A 22,144-nucleotide genomic window follows, 5' to 3' on the forward strand; every position below is an offset into this window, starting at 1 on the left:
TTAAATTGGTTGTTTTTGTTTGTTGCAGAGAGCATAGGGAAATTCTACAGACTAGAGGTGTTGAAAACCTAGACCAATTACATAGAGAGGAATTTCCTAATTGGTTTTGTAATAAGATTCATCATCTTCAATGAACAAGTTCCTTTGAAGTACATGAAGAATTAATCTCTTTAACAAACGGTTCTTCAACTCGCGTTGCGTCGTACCCTGGGTGTGTCGTAAATGGAGTAAGATTGTTGTGTTATGACAGGGACAAGAATCGCAAAACTCAAAATAGTGGAGTCTCTGTAGCGGGAGTCAAAAATAATACTTATTACGGCCAGCTGGAATAATTTTTAGTGATGTCATATCTTTCTGGTTGTTCTGTTGTATTATTTAAGTGCAAATGGTTTGACACTAATCGGTCTTCAGGATTAAAATTTGAGCAAAACATAACAAGTATCAAAACCAATTCGGAGGCCTTCAAAGATGATAAATTTATCTTAGCAACTCAGGCTAACCAAGTTTTCTACATTGATGACCTTAAAAATAAATCTCATTGGAAAGTCGTCCAAGAAATGCATCACAGAAATGTGTGGGTGTAACGCCCTGGATAGCCAAGACCCCTACACTGTGTACTGCAAATGTTTGGATCGAGATCGACCTCTTCTTTTTGCGGTAGCTGCTGCATATGTTAATTAAACAATAAAATTAAATTGAATAAAATAATAACAATTTTTTATTTATTGATAAAAGATAAACTAATTATAGTATATTACCTGTCTCAGAGGAAGTAGGAACTCGAGTGGGATTTGGGGGAGGATCACCTGCTCCATCATCACCATGAGAACGAGCTGACATATTTTGTAGTTTAAATAATTATTAACTTAAAATCAATTATAGTTGGAGGTTAATTACATAACTTAAATAATTTCTGTAATGCATTTGAAACTATTGGAAAACAAACATTGTTGAGAAAAGTCTTGAAATTAAAACATACACATTAAACATACAAATATGAATATGCATAAGAAAATATTATTCCTCATCAATGTCGATTCCTATGAATATGCATAAGAAAATATTATTCCCCATCAATGTCGATTCCTACATCATCATTTGTATTTTCTAAATCATCTTCAGTAATTTCATCATCTTCATCATCATTGATGAAATCATCATCCACATCCGGAACATGTCGAGACGTTTCCCCAATTATGCTGGTGTGACTAGGTCGATCCAAATGCATATTATCCAACTCTCCTAATTCCACAGTGAGTACAAAATTTGATGAACTGCTATCATGCACTACATCAACCTCGTTATCTTCATCGGTACTTGGATGATCCCAGATTTTTCAATGATTTACTTCTTCTACTACCTTCCAATTTTAGTTTCTTCAAGGATCTTCCAAGCAGAAAACTTATTTGCTTGAGTGGCGAGAATAAACTGCTCATTCTTGTATTATTCAGAATTAATCATGATACTAGTTATGTTATTCTCAGTCACATTTCGACCCTCACTTGCATTGGCGTTGAACCATTTGCATCGAAACAATGCTATTGAGTAACTATGGGAATAACATAACTCTACAATATCCTCAAGTTGGCCATAGAAAGTGAAACCATCGGTTCCTGGCATCGAAACTCCACTATTTTGAGTGGTATACATCTTTCATCACGACAATGTACCAAAATCTTCATACTTTTAACAATGCAAGCCGTGTAGGAGTATGCATTCTGATTGGACCCGTTTGCTAAAGCAAATAATTCATCAGTACACTCAGTTGATTGTACTTGTCGCAAACGACCCATCTATAGAGTATGCCACAAAAAAAGAAAACACAATGAGATGATTGCTAATCGATACGAATTTCGTAAGAATTCTATTGTTTCGATAATTTATCTTTAATTTAAACCAGCTAGAGAAATCTTTTTGAAGGTTTATGTTTGAATTTTCTCGAAGGCACTCACTGTATAACACAAGGATTAAGGTAAGATAACAGTTCGCTATGAATTAAATTTAATGGATTCATATATGTGTTAAGCTACTTACTCCATATATGGTTAGATTTCAAAGCAATTGTTGAGTACAAACCACTCCGCTTCTTTTCGATGAAGATAGTCAAGGGATATGATTTTCTTTTTGCTACTTGGATGACATTGAGATTAAAAAACAGACAACTGTATTTTAGGATAACCTAACTCTAACTTCCTTATTTTTTTTCTTAGACTCATAGAATGATGCTGAAATCTTATTCTCCTTCGAGAATGCAAATTTCATAAACTTCAAAAGTTCATCAAATGATCTATTTGTTCATTTCTTCATAACCTTCATGTGTATCATATTCATCAAGAAGGTCAAGGAAGACAACCATGTACAACCAAGGGATAACTTAGCTTTGACCTCTTGAAACAGGTCATCAAAATGATTCTACGCACTATTGCCACCACCATCTAAAATTCCTTCATTTACACATTCTTCGTTAGTGTCTTGTTCACCAATAAAATCATTGATGATGTCAATCATCTCACCAGTCACTAAAGCCCCATCGTCCACTACTAGAGGCATATCAACTTCACCTTGGTAGGTCCACTTCATGTATCGTTGCAGAAACCCATATTTGTGTTTGTGAGCCTCCACCACATCCATATTCTGATTCAGCATATTGACACAATGAACGAATGAGCATCTGACTTCTCCCGAAGCATTCACATGATTCTTGGCCATTTGTATAAATGCTTGACCACCTCCAAAACTTATCATAGTTACGTCGTCTATTGGTAATCCAACTCTTGTCAATCGTCATAATTGATTCAAGGGCAAAATAAATTATCACGACGTGATAATCATAAAAAACTATCTTTATTTGCTAATAATTTTTTTTATCACCAAAACACAAATTTTTTCAAGTAAATTGTGAAATCTTATGAATAAATATTAAATTTTATGAATATATATTGTCAAATTTTATGAATATATATTGTCAAATTTTATGAATATATATTATTGTTAGTTATGAATGTATTATAAAGTTTCATTATATAATCAAATATTTAATTATAATTATTATTATGTTATTTAATAATTATCACATTCTTAATATAATTTTTACTTTTTATTTTTAAAAAATAAGAATAAAGTTTTATTATCTTAATTTTAAGATTAAAGTTAACTTAATTACCTATTTTATCTACATATACTATCAAATTTTATGAATATATTATAAAGTTATACAAAGAAACTAATATTTAATTATAAATTTTCTAAATTACCATTAAATATTATTAGTTTAATTTCTACTGATTTTATAAAAAAAATATTACTAATAAAGTTTTATAATTGTAAAATTATTATTTTAATTTATAATTCATAATTTTTTTAATTAAAAATTTTAAACACACTAGCTTTAAAACTATTTTGTAATGTTTAGTTTTTCTAAATCTACAAAAAATTTGACAACATAACGACTGTAATCTAACCTATCCTAAAATTTAAATTCTGCATAAAAACATATATACCAGTCCCAGAACATACATAAAATTTAATAGAATCATTTTGAATTCACAAATATACAACAAAAACATATTCTCAAATTAACATATTATTTATATAACCTAACATATATATAATTTGAAACACAAATTTTATTTAACCTAACATATATACAATTGAAAACAAAAAATTAATCTAACTGAACAATTTTTCATAACTTAATATCAAATTAACTATAAAATTAACAAACATAAAAATTTAATTTAAAATTTTTTTATGTATACAAATTAACTATCATTATTTATCAATACACTAATAATCACAAAATAAAACAAAAAATATTAAAAATTGGAAACAATACCCAAAAGCTAGATATTATATCCAAACACTCCAATGCAATCTGAAAAAGAAAAAAAAAACAACAAAAATTTAACAAACACTTATCAATTAATATTCTAATCAATCACAAAACAAGACAAAAATAAAAATTACAAACAATAGCCAAAGGCTCGTGATGATATCAATGAATTAGGCAAAGGCTCAGGATGCTCCAATATAATCTGAAAACAAAAAAAAATAAGTAAAAAGTTTAACAAACCCATTACAATAACATGCAAAATACACAAAAATAATCATAAAAAAACTAAATTTAAAAGAAATAACTACATTATTGGGTATAAATGAACTTAACCTTAACAATGGTGGGCCAAAAATGGCATTGAAACGCCTTGGGCGGCAGAGGAAAACACAGAGAAACGTCTCTGTTTTGGAGGAAAATCACCAGAAATGAGGAAGAAAGGCTCTGCCTAGGGGGTTATATCGCTAAAGGTAATAAAATGTCGTCGCCAAGGTTGAACACGCTGTTTCACTCAAATGGTGAGATGTCGTTGCTGTAGGATAGTGAATAGTTCACGAATCCTGTCATGTGCTACGCGTCTACCCTACAGTGACGACATGTCATCGCTATAATTAGTGAAATTTGACTTAAATTTTTTGGCGGTTCACTTTTCCACATTTTTTAGGGCCATACTGCGACGACATATCATCGCTATAGAGTAGAAAATAACTGACCAGTGGTTTAAAGTGGACCCTACAATGATAACATGTCGTCTCTCTAGAATAATATATTTCCCTCCTTTTTTTCCACGATGACTCTACAGTGGTGACAAATCGTCACTATAGGGGATACAAATAGGCAACCAACTCTGGGAGGTTGAGTTCCCTCCTTATCCTACATCAACAACATGTCGTCGCTATATAGACAAACATTCTTCTCTTTTTTTTCAACGAAGACCCTACAGCGACGACACGTGTGTTGATGACCCACCTATTCGTGTGTTGTTGACGACCCTATGTCGTTGTTGTAGGGTACTTTTTTAAAAAAATTGACAACCGTACAGCGACCACATGTTGTGGGTGTAGGGTACTTTTTTTAAAAATTAAGAAAAAATAAATTTTCGTGGATTTCGGCTACATACAACGACTACTTTGGAGTCGTCGCAAAAGATGTCGTCGCTATAGAATATTTTTCTTGTAGTGTAATTCTGTCTGAACAGATTGAAAGGCTGGAGCTACAGAAGGTGATCATCCTGAATCTGTAGGAGAAGCAACACACACATGTGGCAAAGATATTCCCTTAAGCTACTTAGAAGGATCAAACTTCTTAGAGGGTTTGAAAGTCATCTCAGACACGGGATCCTCTTTAGATTCAGTGTCAAAGATCAGCTCCTTCTTCGAAGACAACACTTTATAGATCAAGTTAGGAAAAAGAAAATTGCTTAATGCTTTAAATGAATGAGCCAAACCGTTGACATAAATTTTCGTCAACTAAAATAAGAAGAGTAATTAAACAGATAAATTGTTCTTAAAGAATAAAAATTAATACAAGGGATTTTACGTGGTTCAGTAGTTAGGTCTATCTTGTCCATGAGTTACTTTTATTGATTGATTCGCTTTAAATTAAGCTAAAAGCAATTTCACAAATTTCGGTACAGTATTTGTGCGTGAAAAATAAATCACTATGGTGCAGGTATTTATTGACCTGGTTACAGATACTCTTCCCCACGATCCAAAGAAGAAGTTATACAAATATCTTTATTTGAATTTGAATTACAAATAAATCAGTCAACAACATAATTTCTAAACTAATCCCTTGAATATAGGAATGATTTACTTGAATACTGTTTTCTGACGCTTCTTAAACACGCTTTTGAGCTAACCGTAATACTCTTCAAGCTGGAATATGTCATTTAGATCACTGAGCCGACTACCTTGCTTCGAGCAGAAATGGTATGACACTTCATAATTACGGTTACATTATTATTAATAATATTATTTAAATATGAGCTTATTGAGATGCCTCCAAACTTATTATCCGAACCAAATTCTCTTGTTATCGGAAACACGGTATAACACCATCACGAAACAACTACATCCACAAGATTACTATGTTTATAATTATTATATAAAATTTCTATACATATTTTTTTTTAAAATTATATTTTTATATTTAATGAATATTTCTTTTATTTACTTTTATTTTATTATTGTTTCATGCGGCAATTCCAAATAACTTAACAATGTTAAAACTATTTTTTGTTTTTTGAGAAAAATGTAAAACAGAATAAATAAAAAAATAAAAAATATTATGGTTCAAATAATTTGTAATTAAAGTAATCAACCGCTAGCTCCATATAACAGTTTAAAAAACAAACAAACAAAAAAGAAAAGTTACTTATGTGGACATGCCTCAAGTTCTTAGCCAAATGCTTTATTATAAATAGTTTTCATTCTCACATCTCAACGTGTTCTGATCCATTAAAAAGAAAATTAGCTTGTATCCAAACAATACCAAAAATGGAAGTAGAGCAAGTTCCCCACATGAAAGGTGGTGTCGGCAAAGCTAGCTATTCAAATAACTCCTCACTTCAAGTATGTGCAGATACACACACATATAATAATGTCATGTGTATTATTTTACAATTATAGTATATGTTAGTTTATGTTATTATATATTGCAGAAGGTTGTGATTTCGAAAGTAAAAAGCACAGTGGAAGAGACTGCCTTAGAGGTTTATAGTAATATCTTGCCAGAGTGTATGAGAATAGGTGAATTGGGTTGCTCTTCCGGGCCAACTGCCCTGACCGTTACATCTTACATTTTGGATGCAATAATGTCATCATCCCAATTCTTGGATGATGAGATGAATAAAAAGAAGCCATTGACATTCCAAGTATTTCTCAATGATCTTCCTGGAAACGATTTCAATACCCTCTTTCAATTGCTTTCGAGCTTTTATGAGAGGCTGAAGAATAAAAATGGTGACAAGTTTAAACCCTTATGCTTTGTCATGGCTATGCCGGGGAGCTTTCATGGAAGGCTTTTTCCTAATAACTCCATGCACACCATTCACTCTTCTAACAGTTTGCATTGGTTGTCAAACGTAGCTAGTACGTATACAAAACTTGCAAAAACTATATATCTCTGATTGGTTGTCTTAGAATAAATAAAAATTAGGTTAAATTTTTATATGTCTGAATTTATGTACAAAAGCGTATATATAAATATTTTTTTTTAAAAAAATGCAATATATATATCAAGATAATTAAAGATTAATATGATAATGTTTCACCTTTATTATTTGTTTGCTACAATATCTCTAATTACACACTGTTGTGTTAAAGGTTAATAACAAAATACTCCTTATGTATTGCAACAAAATTAGTATAAAATTTTCTAGTAATTAGGAAATACCAATTTTTTCAAAATTAATTTTAATATTTAGTGAGGACATGTTTTGATTATATTGCGAATTTTTTTATATTGGTTATTTGTCACAATCAAAATTTTATGATTAATCAAATGTATATTAAAAAAAGAGTGCTTTAGAATTAGGTAAAATGTATGATCGGTTTGACATGATCTTTAAACAATAACCATAATGGTTTGGTTAACCAATTAATTTTTTCAACTTTCAAGTAATTTGTTTAAATTACATTGATTAAACATAATTATTTTTTTAGACAATATGTGACTCATTAATTGTATTTTTTTTTAAGGTACCAAATGGTTTGGTTAGTGAAACAGGAGAAGCACACAACAAAGATAATATTTATATTACAAAGACAAGCCCTGGTGTGTTAGTGAAAGCATACTTGAGCCAATTCCAAGAAGACTTCACAATCTTTTTAAGATGTCGTTCAGAAGAAATGGTCGTTGGTGGTTGTATGGTACTAACAATTATGGGCAGTGTTATAAGTAATGATCCTAAACATATTTTGGAGATAGTTGGAAGGGTGTTAAGTGACATGGTCTTCGAGGTACAATTAATTATGTTTCATTGATTTATTTTACAGAAATTGCTAAGGAGTTTATTGTTACACACTAGTATTAATTTGTGTCTATTATGTACACACATAGAAAATACTTCAATATAATGTCGATACAAGATTTTACAGTGACTAAAATATAATTAGATGTTATAGTTAAAATTAATTTTTTTTTAAAAAATATTTATGGCACAGGTAATTAAAATTAATATATTATTATTTTAGGGCATAATTGAAGAGAAAAGTGTGGGCAATTTCAACGTACCAATATATTGTCCAACCGTGATGGAAGTTAGAAATATGATTGAAGAAGAAGGATCTTTCTGGTTGCGAAAGCTTGAAGCTTATGAACTTGCTTGGGACACTGGTTTTAGTGAAGCAGAAGCAAAAACAAATAATACCAACATCAATGATGATGATGAGGTTGACAAACTTAATAGAGGGACGTATGTTTCCAATTATATGAGAGCAGTTTTGGAGCCTATTATGATTAAACATTTTGGAAAAAGTGTGATGGATGATTTGTTCGAGAGATTCACCCAAAAGATCATTGAATTTACTGCAAATGAAAATTGGCCTCACATATACTTTGGTATATCTTTGACAAAGAAATAACCATGGTTGAAGATATCCTCGAATCTATCATATGTGATATGATTTTTAATTAGTTTTTTGGTTCTTTGTTTGCGAATTGGGAAAATTGTGACAACTTTAGGAGTTCTTATTTTATAATCATTTTAAAATTTAATGTGTTATTTTATAATGGATGATCATGTATATATTTTGCATTTAGATTCCAAAGTTTGAATGGTGGTTATATATAAATTAAATATGATTTTGGTGTTTAAACTCCTTTAGTTTTTCATATGGAATAACGTTCTCAATTAATCCTTTCGTCAACCGAAGTAAATTAAGTATAAAAACCAAATGAAAAGCCTCATTTTTAGTACTGTTTTTTTTTATAGTCACATGCTTAATGAATATTGTCTGTTAATTAAAGATTTATTATATTTGCAATAATTAATATCGTAAATTAATGGATGACATATATGGCGTGGTCGTAGCAGACAAAAAAAACATATATTATTGTGTTGTATATACCTGTACTGATAATATAAATTCATATCATTGTACGGAAAAAAGAGAGTATGTGGTACATATTTATTCTTTTGAATGAAGTGATAATTTAAATAATAAAAGTGAAGGACAAGAATAGTGAACATTTAGTGTGTGGTGCATATTTTTCCATAAAGTAGATCTCATATCCTAGAGATTTACTGTTATCCTAACTTATCAATAAGAAAAGTAAATAATAGAGACACATTTGTTTTTTACCATTGTGCTTATAAAAAAACACTAGAAAAGTATATATAAAAAAAAACATTTTTCAATATTTGTGGATGAGAAATTAAATGTGCAATTTATTATAAATTAATGATCTGAGGATGAATTGCCATGTCAAATAATTGAAGACTAATACGAATACGACATCACAAACCATAAAATTAACGCAATTATGGGCCAGTTTGGTACAGCTGTATTGTGGGGAAATATAGTTGTAGCTTTGTTGTGGGGAAAAACAACTTTAGCTGTGTTATAGGGGAAATTTGTTGAGTGTTTGGTAAATTACAAAATTTAAAGTGTTGTGAGTTGGAAAACTTGTATCAGGATGTCTTATTTATTATATTTTACTAAAAAAAATTTACATGTTTAAATTAAATATATTTTTGATAAAAGACTAATAAAGTGATCATAAACTGTTACACCCAGATTTCGAGACCTGAGATTGTGACCTCGAAAGCTAGACTCGTCAAGTGTGAGCTCGAGATATCTAAAACGCATGTTCGTGGCCCAGATGTCAAACTCTCGAATCAAGATGGCAACCTTGAAGACATTTAACCTCGAAGTTCTTTCTGAGTTGGAAAGAACATAGCATCGGGGTATATCCGTTGTCGGGTGTCTTCGGATCAAGTAGCCCGAGCTTAAAAAGTGTACAAGCTCGGAATGTAACAGCCTCGATGGTATCTACCCGCTCCGAGCTGGTCTTGGAATATGGCGGCTAGTTCGTAACTTATCTATAGACCTGGACCGACATGATGTTGATTGCCGACCTCGATAGATTTAATATAGTGTATAATAAACTCTATATTAAAGTGATTTGTTAATTTAATTTTACTAAAATAAAATAATATCTAATAAATTATAAAAATATTTTTTGAACAAAAATAATATTAATTTATTTTAAATAATTTTATTTTGTATAATATAATAAATAAGTTTATGGCAAAAAAATTTCAAAATTTTATTTTTAGAAAAAACTAAAAGTTGGGTTTTGCTAGCTTTAGCTTTTAGCTTATGTATAAATTATTAAATAAGTTGATTTCTGACTGTTTACCAAACATCATTATTGTACTACTTTTTCATAAAGTAATTTTTAGTTTTTTTTTTAAAAGTTGTCCCAAACAGGGCTATATATGGTTCGAATTTGGTGTATATTAGTATTTAACTTTATGTTATGTTAGCAATAAATAAAAGTTACACACAAAAATTTATATATATTAAACTATATACATCATTATAAATTAATCACTTAAAATTGATTAGTGTGTATTTTTTTTTTAGTATTTATTCCTCTATAATCTTTATTAAGCAGAGATTGTTCTGTTGGCACTTCATATTATTACTAGTGTATTAAAAATTACATAATAATTACTATCTACAATTACAACATCATAATAACTTAACTTTTACCTCATTTTTATCACATTTATATATTACATGAAACTACTATTTTATCTCCAATCTACTCCTTCAAATTTTACATCAAAAGAGAATATTATTCTTTTTATCATGAATAATTAATTTAATAAATATTAACATTAATAAACATAATTAAATAATAATTTTATATTGAGTAAAAAAAAGACAAAAAATTATTAATTTAGACTGAACTTAAACTATTACATTATGAAAATCAAAATTGCATTTTTAAAAAATTAAACACGAAAATTTAATATAAAAATGACATGTACAATAATAATTATATACTAATTAGTATATATTCTTCCCCAAATGATCAATTAATGCATTTGGAAGGGTAATGTGAGGTTAATTCTTTATCATTGATTTAATTGTATCGGTTAAGCTTCAAATAATGTTTTTTTTTCTCTCTTTAAATTATTGTTGAGTTTTGTTGACGTCGTTTTTCATCAACTTAAAAATGAGATCAATTAAATAAGAATATATCAGAGTAAATGAAATAAGAAGATGAAAACAAGATCTTTTTACGTGGTTTAGCAGTTAAATCTGCGTAGTCCATGAGTCTGTGCTATAAGCGCTTGGGAGTCATCTGGAAACTTTCAGAGAATAGTTGCCTAAGTTTTCTCTCAAGATTTCCCTCTCTTTACAAATGGAGTTTCCTTCTCTATTTATAGAGAAGGTTTCAGAATTCGTTCCCACATATTTCGGGAAGATATTCTGCGAATCAAATGATATAATGCAACTTAATGCATTATTTGCTACGTACACGGTAACATACCATAAAACATGGGATTGGTTAACAAATTACATAATATCCCTTAAACATAGGGATTCTACAACAATAATACATTCACATGTAACTGACTAGCTCAGATACTGAGTCCATTACACCTCCGAGACCATTTGTCTATCACAAGCTCGTCATCTTATTTTGCCTATGCTCACAACAAGTAACCATTGACGAAGTCATCACATTTGAGTTTATTATACTTCTAGAGTTCGAACCATCTTGTTTAAGGGAAAGAGATGCGTCAGGAAATATAGGCAAGTGTTGAACCCTTGCTATTCCGAGCTTCCTCATAAGCTCGGAGCACCATCGAGGCTACACACTCCTTGAGCTCACGAGGTTGTCATTTACAGCGAAACTGTTTGATTGAAGGAGCATATAACGATTGTGCTTGTTTTGAGCTTACACCTACCTAACAAGCCTAGATTTTGGGATCATAATTCCTCAATCTCGAAATCTAGGTGTAACATTTTGCCCCCTCAAAAGAATCAGTTCAAATCCTATGAGAAAGAAACTTTTGAACTATCCTCCTTGGAAACGGTACCGTCTAATGTACTCAAGAGTGGACGCGCGTCAGCCAGGGGTTGCTCAACTCGAGTACTTGAGTGCTTTTGTACCATGCCCACGTCTATTCATTTGCCATCTTTATGCCGCCATTGTCACGTCTGTGCCCATTCGTTCGATCAAATATCGAATTCGGCCAACAGTCCAAATCAGTTCGACATTTGACATTCTTTGGGGCCTATAAATATGCCCATAACATCTTATTCCCATCACTTTTGCATTTTAAACTTTCAGAGAAAAAAGGAGAAAAAACCAGAACTCAAACATTGTTTTGTTCTTGCATGTTTTCCAAACCGAGAAGGCAAAACAACTTTGGCTTGTTCGACCTCGTGAGATAATTCTTGCAACCACTCCTCCAATCATCAATCTCTCTGTATCCGCAAGCCATTGTGTGTAAGTTAATGTTCTTGATCCCATATGTTTATATATATTTTGTTTTTACATTTTTGTGTCCCTGTTGCACCGTGAGCATATTTGCTAGTTTTATACTAGGATATTTGTAGTAATTTGTAACTTTTACTGTATAGTTTAACTGATACTGCGCGGACTTTGGATTCAACAAATTTCTGGTACCATGGGTTTCAAGCCCAAATTTAGTGTAGAGGATGCAAGTGTAGCTTTTTGATTGTTATATATATATATTTTTTATTACGGGTAATGTATTGTATAGACCAAGAAATTGGGTACTGATTTAAGGTTTTAAATTGCACGTTTCCCAAATTATCACCTTTTTTGAGTAACCGTCAAATTTTTCTTCAAAAATCCGGGATTCATAAAATGAACCCACTTTCCCTTCTCCGCGTCAAATACACGCTCGAAGCCCGAGCCTAACAATGGATCAGGGGTACCTCCAAATTCATCCCATTCCTTTGAGATTTCGATCTCGATCGAGCTTGGCTTTGTTAGGAAAAAATAGATTGCCTCAATGGAAATAGGTAAGAATATTACAACTCCAGGCAATATATTACAAATAAATAAAGATTTATTAAATAAGGTTACAACTCTATAAGTGAAAGTACAAATAAACAAAAGAAGAAGAAGAAGAGAAGAAGAACATAATAGTGAAAATACAACTCTAAGCAAAAGATTACAAGTAAAGTAAAAATGTTTGGAACAAAAGAAAAGAAGATAACAACTCTAAACAAAATTACAAGTAAATAAAACATGAGGAATGAGAAGAAAAGAAATAGAAGAAATTGTAAGAACAAAACAAAGAAAACTCTCACTTACACAACCTAAGTGAAGAGTGTTGGGAATCGCCAACTTGAATAAGATTTAAAACCTTTGTTCAAAAGCTTATTTCCCCCTGACTCAAGCACTAAGGGATCTCTCTCAGATTAAAGGAAATGATTTATGGAATTATCAAGCCTCAAGGTGTCTCTAGCCAAGTGCTCTAATAGGTAGAAATATTGTGTCTTTCAAGTGAGCTATAGGCTCCTATTTATAGAGTTTAGAGACACCCTTTAAATTTCAAATTCCACTAACCCCTATGGCTGTTACCAATGTTTAATTGGATTAATATGAAATTAAAAATGAGATTTGGGAGTTATTTGGGTTTTTGAGCCATTCAACAAAGATTAAAAAAACTGAAAAAATGGGTCAGTTTTGGCCTGTGGCCGCGGCCACGACTCTCTGTCCCACAGGCCTAAAAAAATTTGTGCTATTTTTCCAAATGGTTCCAAACCCTCCCAAATGATTTTGTAACCCCCAAAACATATTATTGGGGTTTAAATCATATCTCTAACAGGCATTTCTCAAATGGTTTTATGAAATTCATCTCAATATTGTGTTACACCAAATTTACACAATAATGGTTAATATTTGGAAGTTACCAATTTGTAACATCAAATATGTTACATTATTTGGATATATCTTATATATCTAAATATTGTAACTCTCTATTATATATTACAATATGTGACACTCTTTGTCACATTTATTTAATCTAAAACATTATATTATAATATAATATAATATTACATTATATTATAAAATAATATAACAGCCTTTCCATTCCGAGTCTTCGAGCTCGAACCATCTAGAAATTCATTCTTTATTCCTTGTGTGCCTGGCCCTCACCCTTTTCTTTCTTGCTAGATGTCACAGAGTTTTGAAAAACGATTGGGGTCAGTGCTCGCAATTCCCTATTTTCCAACAACTCCATGCCTCGAATCGCCCTTCACTCGAAATCAGCGGCTAATTCGCGAACATAAAGTGAGGTGTGAAAAAGAAGATATTCGAGCTCACTTCTAACGTCAAATCGATGAGGTTGAGGAAAGGAAAAGGAAAAAACTTCTGCGTGGCACCAAGATTTTGGGTCCGAGTCACTGAGGGGGCTCGGTTATTCCCTATTCCTACTTGTCCCTCTGCAATTGGGTTGGCAACATCTTCAGCTTGGTTACTTCTCTGGGGTCTCAGTGGAACAGGATGCAATGCTGGTGGCGGAGCTTGCTCTGCCCTTCTAGAGGCCGCGTTCTTACGAGGTCGCCCTCTAGGCGTACGCGGTGGGATTTGAGCATCCCGCGGAGGCGGAGCTTGGATATCTTGCGGAGGCGGGGCCTGAGCCGCCTATGCTTTAGCAGCTAGTCTGGCTAGTATTCATTGCATTTTGTAGCCTTTACCAACTGTTTACGCAGTTGGCCATTCTTGAGTTCCACGATTGGAACATATCTCTTGGGATTGTAGTACATATCCTTGTCGACACTAGGGGTAGGTGGTCCCCGGGAGTTAGACAAGTCACTCCTCTTATCAGGATCAGAATTCACCATATGATGCTTTCCAGGCCGTCAAGGTTATTCATCATCATCTAGAATTTCTTCCTCAGGTATATTGGGATCATTTGCAGCCATTGCTAATTTGAGAGGCTCTTTGACTAAACAGACTAACGCACTGTTTAATGGCTCTCAACGAAAGCACCAAACTGTTGACGCCGTTTTTCCTCAACTTAAAAAGGAGAGCAATTAAACAAGAATACATCACAGGAAATGAAATAAGAAGATGAAAACAGGATCTTTTTACGTGGTTCAGCAGTTGAATCTGCCTAGTCCTCGAGTCTGTGTTATAAGTGCTTGGGAGTCTTCTTGAAACTTTCAGAGAATCGTTGGCCAGAGTTTTCTCTCAAGATCTCAAGATTTCCCTCTCTTTACAAATGGAGTTTCCTTCTCTATTATAGAGAAGGTTTCAGAATTCGTTCACACGAATTTCGGGAAGATATTCTGCGAATCGAATGATATAATGCCACTTAATGAATTATTTGCTATGTACACGGTAACATCCCCTAAAACATGGGATTGGTTAACAAATTACATAATATCCCTTAAACATAGGGATTCTACAACAACAAATACATTCACATGTAACCGAATAGCTCATATACTGAGTCCATTACACCTCCGAGGCATGGTAGGTCGGTTGTGTGGGAAATGACTTCTCATGTGACATGGTAGGTCGGTTGTGTAGAACCGACCTACCATGTCATTATAAAAATACATTATTAAAGATAATCTAATTTGTTTTATATTATTGAAATTTTAAAATATATTAATTTATTTAAACAATACATATATATAATCTATTTGGGTATGAAATAAGTATAAAAATATATATACTTATTAATATTACATATATTATAATTTTTTAAATATAAATAAATTAATAAATTATTTGTAATTAAAAAATTAATTTCATTTTTATAAACAAGAAAATATTTTAATTTAATAGTATTTATAATTTAAAATAAAAAACTTTATAAAATAATTTAGAGTTTCTCTTTAATAATTTTTTTAGATGACATAGTAGGTCGGTTGTGTGGAAAGTGACTTCTCATGTGACATGGTAGGTCGGTTGTGTAGAACCGACCTATCATGTCATTATAAAAATACATTATTAAAGATACTCTAATTTTTTTATATTATTAAAATTTTAAAATATATTAATTTATCTAAATAATACATATATATTTAATTTATTTGGGGAAGAAATAAGTATAAACAAATAGATATTTATTAATATATTATAATTTTCTAATATAAATTAAATAATTATTTGGAATTAAAGAAAATTCAGCAAAAACAAAACAAAATTGCTGCCTCTTCTCTTCCTCGGCTTCCCATTCTTCTTTTCTCATTTGGTCTCGATTTCCCACTCTTTTTTTCTCGACCTGGCCTCCGACGACGCCTCCCAAAGGGTTTTGGCACTGTCCCCACTGCCATTGCCATTAGCCATTTAATCCATGGTAACCACTTTCGCTGAGAAATCAGAAGACGATCTTCGCAAGGAGATCGATGAGCTTCAGCGCCAGCAACGCGAGGCCTGATTTTCCCTCTCTCTCACTTTTGGATGTATATTGTAGCACAGTGTGTTTTCTCTTTGATTTTCTCGGTAAATTTTCAGATTACTGACCACCTTTGGGATCCTCGGGGGCTTCGCCGAGGACGCTTGCCCGGCACTGGTCCTTTTAACTTTGCCGCCAATGGTGCTCTTTAGAATTATGTTGCTCAATCTTTTTTTCATTTTCATTAATCCTTAGGTATTGATGGTAGAGTTCTTGGGTTTTGGTTTATCTTAGTTATACTTAGTTTCCTGTTTGGTTGAAGAGAAAATATAAAAAAGTTAAGAAAAACACTATTTTTGAACCAATGGGAAGTCTTCTTTTTTTCTGTTCTTTATAACATAGTCTAGAAATTGTATGATTCTAATTTTTGGAAGTAGGTGGAAGATGGAGAGATCACTGAGGATGTCAAAGCAAATGAGGACGTGAATGAAGATGATTCGGTCAAGGAAGTTACTGATGGGAATTTGCTGCAGAGTGGTTGGTCGAGGAGAGATGGCAATCAAAGACCAATGAGGAAGGTAAATTCATATCACTTTACTAGTCTTCTTTTGGATTTTCAGGTTTCAAACTATGTCATCTTTCTTGTTTGTTATCTTAGTAGGTAGACCCTTGCAAAATAGAAGTTGAACAGAATAACTTTATTGGAGCTAGTGTTTAGCTTCTCTTTATTTAATTATCAAGTTAAGCTCTAATGTTTGAGTTATTAGGTTATTATCTATTTTGAATATCTGAATTTATAGATCAATCACACTTTGGAACCAACCATAAAGATCTTAGATATTTGTCTGGCCTTACCAATTGACTTCCCATTAGCTATTGAAGAAAAGATGATATGGTAGTTGTTTACATCACAAAAGGGGAAAATATGTTACTAAGATATGAGAGCTAGTGATTAATTTGACTTTTATTTAAAACAATAAAGAGTTTGCAGGTCATCACACATTTGTGTAATAGTTATTACGATGGCTGCTGTCATAGTTAAGTGCTTTGATATTATTTGCATGTAATTGATGCATGATAAATGCTTGGAAATGAACGTACACCTACTTCAGGGTGGCAACTTGGGTTTATAAAGTTAAAAGGGTTTGAGGGACTCTCTTTCTTAGATTTAGTTAGAAATTGGAACAACTTGTTGCAAAGTTGCTGCCGTTTCTGTTTCATAACTTTCATTTGTTTGTTTCATTGTTTCTTAGGTCTTATGTTTTCATCCAAATGATGTTTACATGTTCCTTTTACATTGTATTTCATTCAAACGAATAATACAAAGTTTTGTTCTTTTTTTATTTTTTTTTTAAAAAGGAACATACTCCCCCGTTAATTAATATAAGTATTTGCCTCATTGACATTTATTCAAGAAGATATGACTATGGGGTTGCTTTTATTATTTATATATTTTTTTAAAGTGTTTGTTTGTTGATAGTTTTGAGTATATATTTGTGTTTCAAGTTTTTGGCATAGTAAGTGTTTTTTTAGTGTATAAATGAAATTTTAATGTATTCTACTGCAAACAGAAGCGATTTGAACTTCTAAATTTATAACCTCTTAAGTTTGGGCAAAAATATTGAATGGACGTGGGCAAAGTTTTGGATGTTTATCATGTAAATTGCTAAACTTTGAACTGACTTGTCACCAAGCAATATTCTGTGTAGAGGCTTGAAAAGCGGAGGAGAGATCTGGTTTGTTAATCACATATGTAATTGGCCTGCTGGTGAACATCAATGCTTTTCTATTAGGAAATCTAGCTATACTAATTATTTTTTTATGCTTTTGCCCATGTTGTGTCAGACTCTGCGGGCACGTGTTTATGCCAAGACAGAAGAGAAGAAGTTGGAATTACTGTATCTTCGGTGGAGTGAGCACCATAAAAAACTTTGCAATTTTATAAGGTAGAGTCTCCATCAATGATTTTTTTTTTTTGGTTTTAAGTTAGTGTTTATCCCTTTATCAGTGTTCTTTCAAAATTTATGAATCCAATATGGTAAAATTTTAACTGTAACTTTTTTGCAGGTTATTTTTATGTTTGGCCCAAAAGTGTCCATATTCACATTTTATTGAGCCGAAGATAAGTTTTTCTGTTCATGTGCATAGTAGTATTGAAGCAACTTGATGAATGAGTGAAGTTTCTTGCTGTATAGCAAGGTTTTAGGTAGAAATTCAAAACCCATTTGTTTTACTTATTGGCCCATATTTTATTGTTTTGAATTTATTCTTTTCAGGACTAAGACAGAGCCTCCAATTTATTATTTGCCGAAGAAGCCACTGGATGCAGATGAAATTGAGGCTGAGCAGCGAAAAAAATAGGTTTTTATTCATCTTGTATTTCTCTAAGGCATACTAGGTCACCCATTGGTGCTGTAACCTGTAGGTGCTGTAATATGCAATGGCAATGGCACAACAAAGAATAGTATTGGCATCTATGGGAGTGCTTGTTGTGGTCATGAAGTCCATTGCTCTGCTTCTTATGGTTGGAGTTTGGGTATTTTTTATGGTCATCAATCTATTAATCTATGTTTTGTATATTTGTACAATGTATTAATGTATTATATATGTAAATTTGGATAGATATGAGTATTCTATATTTGTATGTATATATTGTATATACTATAAATTTGTATAGATCTAAAGATTTATTGTAATTTTGATATTGGTTCTATTCATTCTAATGCTCGATTTCAATAGTGTGAGGTATCTACAAGTTAATATGAAAAAAAAATATACAAGTTAATATGAAAAAAAAATAGAACACCACAAGTCGGGTGTACAAAAACTGAGGTGTGATGTAGAACACCACAGGTCGGTTGTACAACGGACCTCCCCTGCTGTACACCATAGGTCGGTTGTGCAACCGACCTACCCTGCTGTACACCATAGGTTGGTTGTCCAACCGACCTCTTCTGCTGTACACCATAGGTCGGTTGGGCAACCGACTTACCCTGCTGTACACCATAGGTCGGTTGTGCAACCGACCTACCATGTATTCACATGGTAAGTCATTGCATGGGAGGTCGGTTCCAAACCGACTTATGAATGTTTATAAGTCGGTTTTTAACCGACTTCTCATGCAATTTTTGTAGTAGTGACAACACTACTTGTCCTATTCCAACATCCAATAGACGCTTCATTCACGAATATCTGGCAAAAATTGGTACCTGGTACCATCTCCTCTTTTTATACATTCTCTAGTTGTGGCATTCAACCCATTGAGCAAAACTTCAAGTTGATACTCTCATTAAAGAAATTGTGATATAGAAACCTGGCAAAAACTTGTTGCAAAATTTAAGATTTGCACAATGTATGTAGTCAACAAGTAGTAAAGTGATAAGCCAAGTATAGTCTTCATAGGGATTGAAAATCATAATGTAATTTACAAAATTAATGTTGTCTTTCACAACATCAAGATTCACCTAGAAGCAATATCACAAACACCAAGAAGTCACTAAATAAACAAACCAGAAATCAAAACAGAGCAGGAAAATTAAAGAACACAACAAGTGATACTGGTTTAGATAAAGATTTAAAATGATCTTAAACCTACATCAAGTTTGGAAAAAGACAAGGCTCTTATATATATGAGAATAAAGTATACATACTATACAGACAAGAATATTGGCTCTCTCAAAATAAAAATGAACACTCAGTCATCGCAGTCATCCATGTACCCCATTACACCCAAACTTGACAATCCAAAAAAACCAGTGGTGTCGTGCTTAGTCTTCTTCTCAGTACAATATTCTTTTTTCTTAGTGTTTTTCTCTCTTTGTTTCTCACTCTAGAACAGTGTACCCCAAAACTGAAAGGGATAGGCATTAAATATAATATTTGTCATGCTTTTGGAATAAGAAGTTTGACTTTTACAATTGTCATAATATTTAGACCCAGCTGTCAAAAGGTGATGTTGAGTCATTGTAGAATTAATTCAATAAATTCTACCTTAATTCTTCAAGACTCAACTGTAGGAGTGTGAACCTTGCGATGATCTTGAAACCTCCTATCCTTCTCCAATGTTTAGTAAGCTTCGGCAGTGATTAAGCTTACTGAATGTGAAAACTTTAATTCCCACATTTGCTGGATTATCCTCCGTAGGTACCTTTTCTAGTTCCAAAACTATGTCTACAATCTTCTCTCTTATCCAAATATAGTCAGATATCAATATGTTTACTTTTCTCATGGTAAACTGGATTTCTACATAAGTGAATGGAAGATTGGCTATCAGAGTATACAATACCTTTAACATTGAGTAGCTTCAGCTATTGAAGTATTCCTTGTAGCCAAATTGCTTCTTTAAAAGCTTCTACAGTGGCAAAAAATTCAACTTTAGTGGTGGATAGAGTAACTACTTGTTGCTGTTGAGATTTCCAACAAATGCAATTTTGGTTCAATAGGAAAACATAAGTTGTTGTGGATCTTCTATTGTCTTTATTGGAAGCAAAACCAGCATCTACATAGCCATTAAGAGTCACTTTTCCTGAAGTTTGCTTATATATCAAAGCATATTTAGAGGTTCCCTTCAAGTATCTTAACAATCATTTAAGAGCATTCTAATTCTAAAGTATGAGGTTTGACATATACCTGCTCAATACACTTAGATAATAAGAAAATTCAGGTCCAGTGTTGACCATAATCTACATTAGACAACCCACAACAACAACATAAGGAACTTTTTCCATTTCTTTTCTCTCGTCTTCATTTTTCAGGCATTGGTCACTTGACAGTTTAAAATGACCAGCTAAAGTACTGTAGTTACCTTGGCTTATTCTATATTGAATCGTTTCACCACTTTGGAAATATAGCTAGCTTGTGTAAGTATTATTCTTCCTTATTATCTCTGCCTTATGACTTCAATTCCAAGAATCTTCTTAACGGGTCTAAGGTCCTTCATTTCAAACTCTGATTTCAGCTTCTCTTTAATGAATTTAATTTTTTACTTATCTCTACTAATTATTATCATATCATCAACATACAACAGTAAGTATATTGTATTTTATGAGTCTAAATCCTTGAAGTAAAGGAAAAGAATCAAACTTTGATCTTTTGAAACCAATTTCTTGAGCAAAGAGATTAAATCTCTTGTTCCATTGTCTGGGGACTATTTAAGTCCATTCAAAGACCTATTGAGTAAGCATACCATTTCTTTCCTACTTGTTTCCACCTGAAAACCTGGTTGCTGATCCATGTAAATAACTTCATCTAAAAAACCATTCAATAAGGTTGTCTTCACGTTGAGTTGTTCTACCTTTAGATCTTGATGTGCAACAATTGATAGCATCATCCTCATGGTTTTATACTTTACTACAGGTGAGAATATGTCTATATAATCAATTCCTTCCACCTGAGTAAAACCCTTAGCCAATAGCCTTGCCTTGAACCTAACTTGTTTATTCTCTGATGATCCTTCCTTGGCTTTGAATATCAATTTCCAGGCAATTATCTTTTGATTTTCTGGTCTTTGTACCAATTCCCATGTTTTATTTATTCTCAAAGAATCCATTTCTTCCAACATTGCAGCTCTCCATTTCTCGTTATGTACCCTAGAAAGTTCTTCCTCAACTGTAGCAAGTCCATAATTAATTTAAAATTTGATATAAAAATTATTATAAATACAAAAATTAATAATATGAAAAATTTAGAAAAAAAATATATAGTTTTAAAAGTTTTTAATAAATACATATTTACATATTTTATTTTATTTTTAAAATTTTATTATATTTTAAAAAAAATTATTTGAATTTTTGTGACATTTTATAACTGTCGGCATTGGTCTCGAATTAAATGTCGGCGTTGGGGTCAATAGCAACACATTTTAACTGTCGACATTGGTCTCGAATTAACTGTTGGCGTTGGTGTCAATAGCGACACATTTTAACTGTCAGCATTGCTCTCGAATTAACTGTCAGCGC

At 32.1% G+C, this 22,144-nt stretch overlaps 1 protein-coding gene and 1 long non-coding RNA gene across 4 annotated transcripts; both read left to right on the forward strand.

The window, feature by feature from the left end:
• The first annotated feature begins 6,271 nt into the window (after positions 1-6,271).
• Positions 6,272-8,596, forward strand: LOC133810891 (probable caffeine synthase MTL2). Its single transcript, XM_062246094.1, has 4 exons — positions 6,272-6,405; positions 6,495-6,924; positions 7,562-7,794; positions 8,029-8,596. Exons 1-4 carry the CDS (start codon positions 6,331-6,333, stop codon positions 8,416-8,418), a joined length of 1,128 nt encoding a protein of 375 aa, XP_062102078.1. The 5' UTR covers positions 6,272-6,330; the 3' UTR covers positions 8,419-8,596.
• A 7,401-nt stretch (positions 8,597-15,997) lies between these two features.
• LOC133810892 (uncharacterized) lies at positions 15,998-18,573 on the forward strand. Of its 3 annotated transcripts, XR_009882539.1 has the most exons (4): positions 15,998-16,442; positions 16,625-16,765; positions 18,033-18,133; positions 18,464-18,573. It is a non-coding gene; the product is annotated as an uncharacterized LOC133810892 (long non-coding RNA). The 3 variants fall into 3 exon arrangements; XR_009882541.1 differs by lacking the exons at positions 15,998-16,442; positions 16,625-16,765 and adding an exon at positions 17,184-17,940; XR_009882540.1 differs by lacking the exons at positions 15,998-16,442; positions 16,625-16,765 and adding an exon at positions 17,185-17,923.
• Positions 18,574-22,144: the final 3,571 nt, after the last annotated feature.

Source organism: Humulus lupulus, unplaced genomic scaffold (assembly GCF_963169125.1).
Source record: "Humulus lupulus unplaced genomic scaffold, drHumLupu1.1 SCAFFOLD_27, whole genome shotgun sequence".
Taxonomy (NCBI): domain Eukaryota; kingdom Viridiplantae; phylum Streptophyta; class Magnoliopsida; order Rosales; family Cannabaceae; genus Humulus; species Humulus lupulus.